Source organism: Procambarus clarkii, chromosome 54 (genome assembly GCF_040958095.1).
Source record: "Procambarus clarkii isolate CNS0578487 chromosome 54, FALCON_Pclarkii_2.0, whole genome shotgun sequence".
NCBI lineage: Eukaryota > Metazoa > Arthropoda > Malacostraca > Decapoda > Cambaridae > Procambarus > Procambarus clarkii.
Window position 1 is genome coordinate 32,276,194 of NC_091203.1, and position 13,943 is coordinate 32,290,136.

At 40.4% G+C, this 13,943-nt stretch overlaps 1 protein-coding gene across 1 annotated transcript in view; it reads right to left on the minus strand.

The window, feature by feature from the left end:
* The window catches only part of LOC123771301 (uncharacterized), a 150,562-nt gene extending 137,109 nt beyond the window's left edge, over positions 1 to 13,453 (minus strand). Inside the window, exon 1 of the mRNA XM_069305369.1 lies at positions 13,348 to 13,453. Coding sequence (XP_069161470.1) covers positions 13,348 to 13,453 — 106 coding nt within the window. The remainder of the gene's footprint in view (positions 1 to 13,347) is intronic.
* Between the last annotated feature and the right edge of the window lie 490 nt (positions 13,454 to 13,943).

Consider the following 13,943-nt stretch of genomic DNA (forward strand, 5'->3'; position numbering starts at 1 on the left):
ACACACACACACACACACACACACACACACACAGAGGGTGCAAAAAGCATTAAGTGTGGCCACTCTCTATGGTGTATAACAGGTCACTGGAAACAGGAGACCTATCGGAAAGCTGGAAGACAGCTAATGTAGTCCCAATATAAAAAAATGGTGACAGGCCAGAGGTTCTGAACTACAGGCCAGTTTCCCTAACATGTATACCATACAAGGTGATGGAGAAGGTCGTGAGGAAAAGGCTCGTAGAGCATCTGGAGAAAAATAGCTTTGTAGCACACCACCAACCAGCAAGGGTTCAGAGATGGTAATTGTGCCTTACGGGTTTAACAGAAATCTATGACAAACATTAGGCAATTAAAAAGAAGGGTGGGCAGACTGTAGTTTGTTAGACTGTCAGAAAGCCTTTGACATAGTATCCCATACGAGAATGGTAGAAAAATTGGAGAAACAGGCAGGAATAACATGTAAGGTGTTTCATTGAATAAGATAGTATCTAATCAACATAAAACCACTGAGGTTTTTCTAGGAACCTCAAGTCCCCTGGAAGACAGAAGACTTAGGGGGAGACATGATCACCACCTACAAAATTCTCAGAGAATTGACATGGTGGACAAAGACAAACTATTTAGGCATCATATGGAACACAAAGGGGCACAGATGGAAACTGAGTACTCAAAAAGAGCCACAGTGACAATTAGAAACAATTTTGTCAGTGTCAGGGTAGTTAACAATGGCAGTGATGTGGTGGAGGCAGACTCCATACACAGATTCAAATGTAAATATGATAGAGCCCAAGAAGCTAAGGAACCTGGACACCATTGATTGACAATTGAGAGGCGGGAACAAAGCCGAAGCTTAACCCCTGCAATCACAAACAAGGTGAGTACCTCTCAACACTTTATCAACTGGTTTAAAAACTTCAAGGAGTCTATTGGGTTCTGTCATATCTACATATAAAACTGAGTATGGAGTCTGCCTCCTAGTCTCCATATCACTTCCTAGTTCATCCCATTTATTAATTACTATGACACTAAAAAAAATTCTTTAAAATGTTTCTGTGGCTCATCTGAGTACTTAGTTTCCATGTGTGTCCCCTTGTTCGTGTTCTACTCCTGCTAAATAATCTGTCCTTTTCTGCCCTGTCTATTATTCTAAACTCTAAAGATTTTGTGTGTGGTAATAATGTCTCGCCTGTTTCTTCTATCTTCCAGCGAGGTAAAGTTTGACACCTGTAGTCTTTCCTCGAATCTGATACCTCTCAACTCTGGGACTAGTCTGCTGACAAACCTTTTTGTGTGGCATAAACACAAAGGTCTTCATTTTGTGTTGAACAAGATAAGGACTCCAAGCTGATGCTCCATATTCCAGAACTGGTCTGACATTAACGATATAAAAGATTCTGAATGACTCTTTGTTCAGATTCCTAAAGGCAGTTTTTATTTTGGCCAACCTTCCGTATGCAGCCGATGCTATTCTTTTGATGTATATTTTATATGTATTCTTCTGATGGCAGGTTGGGTAATATCAGCCACCAAGTTTTTTCTTTGTCCGAATACAATAGGATTTCCTCTCCCGTGTTGATCATATTTAAAATCTTATTATATATCCCCTTTGTTGTGCCCTTTTATCTGGTTATATATGAATGATATCACCCCCCCCCCCCTCACTCTGGCCAACCACTTGGGCTGGACGGTAGAAAGGCGGTCTCGTTTCATGCAGGTCGGCGTTCAATCGCCGACCGTTGAGCACCATTCATTTCCCCCGTCCCATCCCAAATCGTTATCCTGACCACTTCCCAGTGCTATATAGTCGTAATGGCTTGGCGCTTTTCCCTGATAATTCCCTCCCCTCCCTCACTTGTTACATATCATAGGACAACCCGTTCTCACACAAGACAGCACATATATGACTTAATGCTTAAAGTCAATATGTTGAATATGAATTAGTAAATATGTGATATATTCCCAGTTACTTTTTTTACCAAGGCCCAAACTCTTCCTCACGTACCAATTTACGTGTCACAGTACCCGTCCGTCAACATAGATAGCAGAATATTCGTGATTGGTTCAATTATAAGGAAAATTGTAGTTTTCAGGTCCCACATGGGTTGTGAAATTTACCTACTGTTGTCCATGCTCTTATAATATTACAGATCAGCTATATCCTATTGAAGGCTCGTAGTTTTGTTTTGAGAAATATTAGTTGTTCTTAGTAAATTATAATAAGCACTATAAATTATTACATAGAATAACAGTGCTTCACCAATCAATATTATATACCATAGTTTGGCTTAAAAATCTTTAAAGAATTTTTTGTAGGAACGCTAACAGAAAACAATGTTACATTTGAATGTCTATGGGGTAAACTACTGCAAACAGGACGGTATTGTGTCTACTATACCAACTATAGCTAGGATGGGCATATTGTCACCTACCGCCTGTTAGGTGGGAAAGGGGTCCAATACCACCCACAGGATGGGTATGAGGGTCACATCCACCCACAGGATGAGTATGGGGATCACATCTACCCACAGGAAGGGTATGGGGTCCAATACCACCCACAGGATGAGTATGGCGTCCACTACAACCCACAGGATGGGTATGGGGCTCCAACCACCCATAGAATGGGTATGGGGCTCCAACCACAAATAAAATGGGTATAGGGTCCAATAATACCCACTGGATGTTTAAGGCGTCCATTGCCGCGCGTCGAGCTCGAAAACCGCAGCATTCATCTCAGAACCATGCCTATTTCACACAGATTCCTTAATAAACGTAAGAGTTTTATATGTCACAAGAAAGATAGAAATATAAGCTTCATTCTAAATACCTTACCATGGGCATATTTAAATTTAAAGCGAAGATACGTGTACTTTTATAATAGCCGAGCTTTAACCCCGGACAGATTGATCGACCGAGCAACTCTCTCTCAGAACAATGTTTATTTCACGTGAATTCGTTAATAAACATATGTTTTATATGTCTCAAGAAAGGCAGACATATAAGCTTCACTTTAAACACTTTACCATAGACATATTTAAAGTTCTAATGAAGATACATGTATTTTAAAAATTACGGAGCTCCCACCCCGTACAGACTGAACGACAGAGCAACTCTCTCTCAGATCAATGTTTATTTCACGTAAATTCGTTAATAAACACAAATGTTTTATATGTCTTAAGCAAGATAGAAATAAGAGCTTCATTTTCAATACATTACAATAGACATATTTATAGCTCAAGTGAAGATACATATGTTTTTATAGTAGCGCTCAGTAGCTTGTCGGGCATGGAGTGCAGACGCCTACGCACTTGCCGATATATTGTATAATTATCAAAGATACGCTAATAAAGCCTAAAATCTTATATGCCTCCAGAAAGACCGAGATATGAACATTATTATGATTTCACCAAATGAAATATATCATGTTCGAGAACAAAGATATATCAATTTTAAATTAAGTTTCGACTCTTGCTCGGGCGAGAGAGAGGGAGCGACTCTCGCCCCATCTATTGGAGATTCTGTCCACTAAAGACCCAAAGCTACTCAAACCCTCCTAGCATTATTTAAGTAATGAAGTAATATGGTATATTTACTATAATGTGGGTGCTGAATGCAGAACATGAGAAAACATATATTTACTCCAAACTAATATAATTTCATTATGAAATAAGTAAATAAGTAGCATCAAAGGAAGTCGACGGTCCAAGCGTCAATGTTGTGGAACGACTTATCCAAGATATATCGTTGTTTGGAAAGTGTTTGTTGGCATATCCAGTTGTCGCACTTCTCTGCACAAATTATCACAAATTTAAATTATAATGTTAAGTAGAATACGTATTTTTAATAAAATCTAACATAGCTAGCCAGAAAACATTTAACATTTATTAAAAAAATATATGTTTGGAAGTTAAATAGACTTCATAGGACAATAGTGTTGTTATATATACTCGTTATTCGTTGACATGCGTTCGCTACTTAAACTACCATGTACTGTACTTATGTGAAATCTCCCATGTCTCTTCGCTCATCTCACCGAACCCTACAGGCTCTGTGATATATTGCTTAATTAATTGAGATTCACAAATAAAGCTTATAATTGTATATGTTATCAAAAAGGCAGAGCTTATTTTAGTTCATTTATTATGCACCCCATACCCATCCTATGGGCGATAGTGGAGTGTTACAGAGGCGCATAATGGGCTCAGGGACTGAGCCCCACAATTCATATAGCCAAGGAGTTATAATCTTGATAAGCTAGTTACAAAAGTCAATGCACATTGTCACATCAACAATGGGCTCGAGACCGACCACAAGTACAGTTTATAATTTAAGCAACTGACATATATGGAGGGCTAGTGTCACAATTGATTTGTTTATCCTACACATAACCCCCTCTCCCCCATCCAATGGGCAGCGGTGGATAGGTTACAATCAAGTCGTTTTTTGCGTTTTATTCAGAGATTAGATCTTATTGGGTGAGGAAAGATATTCATATTTTAAAGAAGGCTTCTTGGCTGATGCTCTCCATTGATGGAAAATATACAACCTTTTGAAAATCAATGTTAGTTTGATCTAATATTGTAATTAACGCAGTTTACCTGATGTTATTCTTCACCTATATCTTTTTCTGGTTAATCCCTATTTACATTATGCAGTTCAGGCTTCGTCGCCAGACTATAGTTTTTAGTTTAGTTAATTTATCACATAATGGGTTCAGGGACTGAACACACAATTTATTTATCTAAGCAAGTTACAATCTTGAGGAGCTAGCCACAAAATTCATAACACATCGTCACATCAACAACATGGGTTCGAGATCGACCACAAGTACAGTTTCTAAATTAAGCAAATGCCATAAGTGGAGAGCTAGTGTCACAATTGATATGTTTGTCCTGCACATTTCCACAGTGGTTTGCTTGGGTTCATTTAATTATCTTAGATATCATTGAAGAGAACCTCCTAGGTACTATACTGTATATATGCTGGTAAGAAGTATAATTATCCTGAGAAATCGTGTAAATTATGTTGTACGAGTGCTTCCAGTTAAGTAACATAGTTCATTTGTGTGCGCGTGCTTGAAGAGGAAATGTTATCCCCCCCCCCCCCCACCCCCCATTGTAAATATTTGTGGGTTTCAGACCATACGGCCACGGCTTACCCTCGCCGCGGTCGAGGGTAAGAACACCGGATGTATACCCAGTATTACAAGTAAACATTAGCAATAACAATTATGGAAAAGTTCCTTCACCTATACATAGACAAGAGACTGAACTTCAGCACCCACATACAACACATAAGGGGATGCTCTGAGAGAGAGAGAGAGAGAGAGAGAGAGAGAGAGAGAGAGAGAGAGAGAGAGAGAGAGAGAGAGAGAGAGAGAGAGAGAGAGAGAGAGAGAGAGAGAGAGAGAGAGAGAGAGAGAGAGAGAGAGAGAGAGAGAGAGAGAGAGAGAGAGAGAGAGAGAGAGGGAGAGAGGGAGAGAGAGAGAGAGAGAGAGAGAGAGAGAGAGAGAGAGAGAGAGAGAGAGAGAGAGAGAGAGGGAGAGAGGGAGAGAGAGAGAGAGGGAGAGAGAGAGAGAGAGAGGGAGAGAGGGAGAGAGAGAGAGAGAGAGAGAGAGAGAGAGAGAGAGAGAGAGAGAGAGAGAGAGAGAGAGAGAGAGAGAGAGAGAGAGAGAGAGAGAGAGAGAGAGAGAGAGAGAGAGAGAGAGAGAGAGAGAGAGAGAGGGAGAGAGGAGAGAGAGAGAGGGAGAGGGAGAGGGGAGAGAGAGAGAGAGAGAGAGAGAGAGAGAGAGAGAGAGAGAGAGAGAGAGAGGGAGAGGGAGAGGGAGAGGGAGAGGGAGAGGGAGAGGGAGAGGGAGAGAGAGAGGGAGAGAGAGAGAGAGAGAGAGAGAGGGAGAGTAAAATTATCCACTGAGGTCTGATTAAGTCCTTTTGGGGACCTTAATCATTAGGACGTCCAATGATTAACGCAAAGTGAAGCGTATTCAGATGGTATATTGACAACATTCAGCATATCTCATAATGACCTAGTAGTACTTGGTGCACAAATACCTTTTCCATAGGAATCGCAAAACATAATTAAACACAACTGTACCGTACAGTGTTATATATTTATTTCAGTTTGAACAATTTTTAACATTAACATTCCAACATTCATTTTAGCAAGTTCTCTCATAATGACGTGTGGGTTAGCAATGTCAAAGGCTGACTTAAGATCTAGGAAAGTGGTATATGACCTATCAGTATGCAGGGTGAGGAATGTGGTAATACAGTGATGTACACTCTTTCCATGCATAAAAGCCATATATCTGGGGAGACAACATATTATTAATTTTGTAAAGGAGACGGTTGAGAACCATCTTCTCAAGACACTTATAGAGACAACTAGTGAGGGAGACTGGGCATAAAGCACTCGGCTGGTGAGGTTTAGGAATGGGAATAATAACACTGTTGGTCCATGACTTAGGAAGCTCCCCAGTTACATAGCTCATATTATACAATTGAAGAAAGGGTATTCCTTGGAACTAGCAGAAGCATAAGCAGTATGCCGTAATAAAGTAACGCCGTAAGTAAGTAACTCCATCCTCCCCGGGTGATGTAGCTTTGCCTTTATGTAGAGCAGAATCTAGTTTGTATTCAGTAAAAAGCATGTCACAGTCATCCTCTTGATGAAGCATGAAGTCAAGGAACCTTGCCCTATCAGTATATCTATCATTTAATTCATTCTGTGAGGGTAGAGGAAGACTGTCAAAGCTGGAAGTCGTGGCCCAAGCATCAACAAGCTCATTTCCTCTGTGCAGAGGATTAGGGTACGAGATCTCTGCAGCATTTTTCCCTTTGATCTTGTTGATATCCTTCCATGCCCGACTTAGTGGCGTGTGAGAATTGAGACCACGGACTAAAGTTTCCCAGTCTGTCTGCCTCAGCTCCACCATACGTTCCCTGGCCTTAGCCAGAGCCGCTTGAAAGAGCCGAAGCATTTCAGCAGTGCGGGTCCTTCTACAAGCTAGTCCAATTATTCTGGCAGTGCGTTTTTAGTGCATGCAATTTAGAATCATTATAATAAGCATAAGTGCTATGACCAGTGTAATTTGGGTTACGTGGCCTGGACGATGAATCAAGTGATTCTATAAACTGCTCGATAGTACCTGTGAGCTCATTGTTAAAAATCTTCAACTGATGAAGGCTCAGATGAACTGCACCAATCTGACACACATGAGCAACAAGATTGTCTCGTTGATCGATGGGCACAGCCAGCCTCTTCCGCTTGAACACTCCACCAGGGAGGATAGAGCTTCCAATGCTTACAGTGGCTAATATGGCCAGATGATCAGACGCCATAACTGGCACTATTGACGAGGCGCACACGGTGTGGGAGACGTTGACACCGAGACATAGATCAAGAATACCTCCGTAGATATGCGTTGGTTCAAGGTCACCCACAATCTGTGGCATCATCGTGGCTACCTAATAGTGACACCAGTTGGTTGCCGTTACGATTACTGAACTGCGAATTACCAATATTCCTATGGCTAGCGTTATAATCATCTTTAATGATGGTAGGCTCAGTCTGAATACAGACAGGAAGGTCAGCATAATTAAAGTTACAAGGAGTTGATTATTTAGTACATAGTTGTTTTTCTCTTTAACTGGATGATAGAGGGGGAGTCTTTAACGTGATTGGGAATACATACGTACATACATACATACATACACACATGCATACATACATACATACATACATACATACATACATACATACATACATACATACACACATGCATACATACATACATACATACATACATACATACATACATACATACATACATGCATACATACATACATACATACATACATACATACATACATACATACATACATACATACATACATACATACATACATACATACATACATACATACACGTCCAGTCAGCATATAGCTATTTCGGGACAAAATCCAATACAGTTTATATTGGTGAGACGCCACTGTGATGAGGAGTTTAAATATCACAGGAACTGTAGGTTAATGTGTGACATAAGTGAGGTTAGATGAGGCATCTACAAGCATCAGCTGGAGGCTGATGGAGTGTTGTGGAGGCTGGTGGTACTATGTCCAGATGTTGGAGGGTGGATTTGACTCTCCCACCCTCCCTCCCCCTCCCCCCCCCACATTGACCGCAGTACGTCTAAGGTTACTTTTCACTCTCGCTTACCAAGGGTATAACCCCCGCCCCCCCCCCCCAACACACACACATGCATCAGATTCTTAACTTACAATATTTATTATTTACCAATTTATGTTACTACACTGACTCTCAATTTCACAATATTGTATAAACTTTGATGAATCGCTCGTCTATGGGTCATCCAATAATGTTAGCAGACTTCTAGATGTTACCACTGCTAGGTTTAGGCTCAGCTACAAGTACCTCTGGAAGTTTGTAACATCTGATGATCTAGATTTGACTAAATGTAAACTCTGTCAGCAGAACTATTCGCATACTTTGCGTCATTATATAATGGAATGTGAAAAATAGCGGAATTTAAAGATAACAACATCAATAGTGTCCATGAAATGTGTAAGTACTTCATTCATAATGATGTGCTGCCCGAAATCTTAGCGAAGTATCCAAAATTTGCTTACTGTAGGTAATGCATACACATGACTGTAAAGCTGCCGCCCAGTTGGGTGGGTGTGGAGCACATGACTGTAAAGCTGCCGCCCAGTTGGGTGGGTGTCGAGCACATGACTGTAAAGCTGCCGCCCAGTTGGGTGGGTGTCGAGCACATGACTGTAAAGCTGCCGCCCAGTTGGGTGGGTGTGGAGCACATGACTGTAAAGCAGCCGCCCAGTTGGGTGGGTGTGGAGCACATGACTGTAAAGCTGCCGCCCAGTTGGGTGGGTGTGGAGCACATGACTGTAAAGCTGCCGCCCAGTTGGGTGGGTGTGGAGCACATGACTGTAAAGCTGCGCCGCCAGTTGGGTGGGTGTGGAGCACATGACTGTAAAGCTGCCGCCCAGTTGGGTGGGTGTGGAGCACATGACTGTAAAGCTGCCGCCCAGTTGGGTGGGTGTGGAGCACATGACTGTAAAGCTGCCGCCCAGTTGGGTGGGTGTGGAGCACATGACTGTAAAGCTGCCGCCCAGTTGGGTGGGTGTGAGAACACATGACTGTAAAGCTGCCGCCCAGTTGGGTGGGTGTGGAGCACATGACTGTAAAGCTGCCGCCCAGTTGGGTGGGTGTGCAGCAAGACTAGTAACTGTGCGACTCCTCATAAATGTAAAGTGCCTTGTATAGTGACTGTTGTGAGCCTCTTGCTGAATCACTTGTGACACAAAAGATTACTGATGTGTGTATTTGTGGTGGTGATTAAATATGTATGTGTATGTATATATGTATACGTATGAATATGTACATGTATGCATAAGTATGTGTACATTAATAATTTTGTAACTAGCGTCAAAAGATTGTTATTTGCTTAGCTAAACGAACTAGAGGGTTCAGTTCCTGAACCGATTATGTGCCTCTGTAATCCTTTACACCACCGCCCACGGGATGTGTATTATGGGGTGCATAATAAAGAAAGAAAATGAATGGACCGAACCCCACAAATCATTTAGCTAAGCAAGTTACAATCTTGATGAGCTAGTTACAAAATTCACTATAAGTCGTCACATCATAAATGGGTTCGAGATGGACCACAAGTAGTGCATTACATAATTTATCAGTATTGTGCAGCCTGTGATCCCCGCCTGGCTGGATACTGATACCTAGGTAATTTTTATGTGTCCGGACACCGGCGATAAGGTGATATTATTTATTTAACTTAAGATTATATATTTTTAAATGTTGTCACATTAACGGCTACATCTTCCTTTCTTCTGACATATAGATTTTTAAGATTAATTAAAATATATGGAAACTAATTATACAATTTATTGGCTGGTGTGCAGGGCTTCACACTCTCAGAGCTAGCCATCAAGTAACTATCAAAACGCATATATCTTCGTTTTCACTTCAGTTATATTTATGACAAAGGATTTTAGATGTAGCCTATATTTCTACCTTTCAGATGACATAAATACTTTCGTTAATTACAATATCTAGATCAAACTAACATTGATTTTCAAAAGGTTGTATATTTTCCATCAATGGAGAGCATCAGCCAAGAAGCCTTCTTTAAAATATGAATATCTTTCCTCACCCAATAAGATCTAATCTCTGAATAAAACGCAAAAAACGACTTGATTGTAACCTATCCACCGCTGCCCATTGGATGGGGGAGGGGGTTATGTGTAGGATAAACAAATCAATTGTGACACTAGCCCTCCATATATGTCAGTTGCTTAAATTATAAACTGTACTTGTGGTCGGTCTCGAGCCCATTGTTGATGTGACAATGTGCATTGACTTTTGTAACTAGCTTATCAAGATTATAACTTCCTTGGCTATATGAATTGAGGGGCTCAGTCCCTGAGCCATTATGCGCCTCTGTAACACTCCACTATCGCCCATAGGATGGGTAGGGGTGCATAATAAATGAACTAAAATAAGCTCTGCCTTTTTGATAACATATACAATTATAAGCTTTATTTGTGAATCTCAATTAATTAAGCAATATATCACAGAGCCTGTAGGGTTCGGTGAGATGAGCGAAGAGACATGGGAGATTTCACATAAGTACAGTAAATGGTAGTTTAAGCTACCATGTACAAAGTCCATGGTAGTTTAAGTAGCGAACGCATGTCAACGAATAACGAGTATATATAACAACACTATTGTCCTATGAAGTCGATTTACTTCCAAAACATATATTTTTGTTAATAAATGTTAAATGTTTTCTGGCTAGCTATGTTAGATTTTATTAAAATACGTATTCTACTTGTTAACATTATAATTTAAATTTGTGATAATTTGTGCAGAGAAGTGGCGACAACTGGATATGCCAACAAACCCTTTCCAAACAACGATATATCTTGGATAAGTCGTTTCCACAACATTGACGCTTGGACCGTCGACTTCCTTTGATGCTACTTATTTACTTATTTCATAATGAAATTATATTAGTTTGGAGTAAAATATATGTTTTCTCATGTTCTGCATTCAGCAACCCACATTATAGTAAATATACCATATTACTCATTACTTAAATAATGCTAGGAGGGTTTGAGTAGCTTTGGTCTTTAGTGGACAGAATCTCCAATAGATGGGGCGAGAGTCGCTCCCTCTCTCTCGCCCGAGCAAGAGTCGAAACTTAATTTAAAATTGATATATCTTTGTTCTCGAACATGATATATTTCATTTGGTGAAATCATAATAATGTTCATATCTCGGTCTTTCTGGAGGCATATAAGATTTTAGGCTTTATTAGCGTATCTTTGATAATTATACAATATATCGGCAAGTGCGTAGGCGTCTGCACTCCATGCCCGACAAGCTACTGAGCGCTACTATAAAAACATATGTATCTTCACTTGAGCTATAAATATGTCTATTGTAATGTATTGAAAATGAAGCTCTTATTTCTATCTTGCTTAAGACATATAAAACATTTGTGTTTATTAACGAATTTACGTGAAATAAACATTGATCTGAGAGAGAGTTGCTCTGTCGTTCAGTCTGTACGGGGTGGGAGCTCCGTAATTTTTAAAATACATGTATCTTCATTAGAACTTTAAATATGTCTATGGTAAAGTGTTTAAAGTGAAGCTTATATGTCTGCCTTTCTTGAGACATATAAAACATATATGTTTATTAACGAATTCACGTGAAATAAACATTGTTCTGAGAGAGAGTTGCTCGGTCGATCAATCTGTCCGGGGTTAAAAGCTCGGCTATTATAAAGTACACGTATCTTCGCTTTAAATTTAAATATGCCCATGGTAAGGTATTTAGAATGAAGCTTATATTTCTATCTTTCTTGTGACATATAAAACTCTTACGTTTATTAAGGAATCTGTGCGAAATAGGCATGGTTCTGAGATGAATGCTGCGGTTTCGAGCTCGACGCGCGGCAATGGACGCCTTAAACATCCAGTGGGTATTATTGGACCCTATACCCATTTTATTTGTGGTTGGAGCCCCATACCAATTCTATGGGTGGTTGGAGCCCCATACCCATCCTGTGGGTTGTAGTGGACGCCATACTCATCCTGTGGGTGGTATTGGACCCCATACCCTTCCTGTGGGTGGATGTGATCCCCATACTCATCCTGTGGGTGGATGTGACCCTCATACCCATCCCGTGGGTGGTATTGGATCCCTTTCCCACCTAACAGGCGGTAGGTGACAATATACCCATCCTAGCTATAGTTGGTATAGTAGACACAATACCGTCCTGTTTGCAGTAGTTTACCCCATAGACATTCAAATGTAACATCGTTTTCTGTTAGCGTTCCTACAAAACATTCTTTAAAGATTTTTAAAGCCAAACTATGGTATATAATATTGATTGGTGAAGCACTGTTATTCTATGTAATAATTTATAGTGCTTATTATAATTTACTAAGAACAACTAATATTTCTCAAAACAAAACTACGAGCCTTCAATAGGATATAGCTGATCTGTAATATTATAAGAGCATGGACAACAGTAGGTAAATTTCACAACCCATGTGGGGACCTGAAAACTACAATTTTCCATATAATTGAACCAATCACGAATATTCTGCTATCTATGTTGACGGACGGGTACTGTGACACGTAAATTGGTACGTGAGGAAGAGTTTGGGCCTTGGTAAAAAAAGTAACTGGGAATATATCACATATTTACTAATTCATATTCAACATATTGACTTTAAGCATTAAGTCATATATGTGCTGTCTTGTGTGAGAACGGGTTGCATAGGAAGTGGCCAGCACAAGACTTCTTCTCATTCTCTTAGTATCCATGGTGAGATCATGTATGGTCCCACAGCCTTAGTCGGGTCCTGCTCCAACAGGTAATTTTTTCCTTCATATCTAGTTATCTCAAAGTCTTTAAGTGTTGCTTGGTTTGGCTCCATCCCCCTTAACTCAGGTACTTCTCCTTGTTCTATTATGAAGGCCTCCTGGAACCTCTGGTTGAACTCTTCACACACTTCTCTATCGTTGTTAGTGAATTGGTCTTCCCTATACTCACTTGCTCGCCCCTTAGCTGTTGTTTTCTTTTTGATGTGGTTATGAAGTAACTTGGGTTGGTTCTTTGCTTTGGCTCCAGTTTCCTTTTAAACGGCTTTTTTTTGCTTCCATTTTTACTCTGAGGTTCTCATTCTCATTCCTGACTCTCTGGTACTCCTTTTTGTTGTTCTCTTGTTCTTGTAGTTTTTCCAAGCCTTCGTGCTTATGTGCCTTGCTTTCTTACGTTTAAGATTAAACAGTGGACTTGCCCTCTGTCTTTCATTGTTCTCCCTCTGGAGAGTGACAAATTTTCCATCTGCCTTCCAGCATTTATCGTTGAAGATGTCCATCGTTTCCTGTGGAGACTTCCTCCCTGAGTTCTATCTCCCATTATTAGGAGCTATTAGGAGGACGGGTTCTTTATCTAAAGTCAAAACCTGTCGTACAAGAAAACGGGAGCGGCTCGCGAAATTGACATACTGTCCCGTTTTCTATTCGAGGGTCCTCTGGAAGGTTTGGATAGGTCACTTTAGCATAACAGTTTCCAGACATTGGGAACGCTGGCGAGAACGAGATGAACCTTCACGGTAACCTCATATCCTCGTAACCTCAACCTCGTAACAATGTATTCTGGACAACTAGAGAGGTTGTTATGATTTGTGTGACCAGGTGGACGTCTGTCCTGTGACTACTTACAAGAGGCGTCCACTCCCAAGTAACTGAATGTCGACCTGTATGGTTACTGAAACGTCCAGTGGGGAGCTCCAGGAGTGGACCTAAGCAAAATAATAAATATACTTTAACAATCACAAAGATCTTCATGTCATGTCGTTTAAGGTG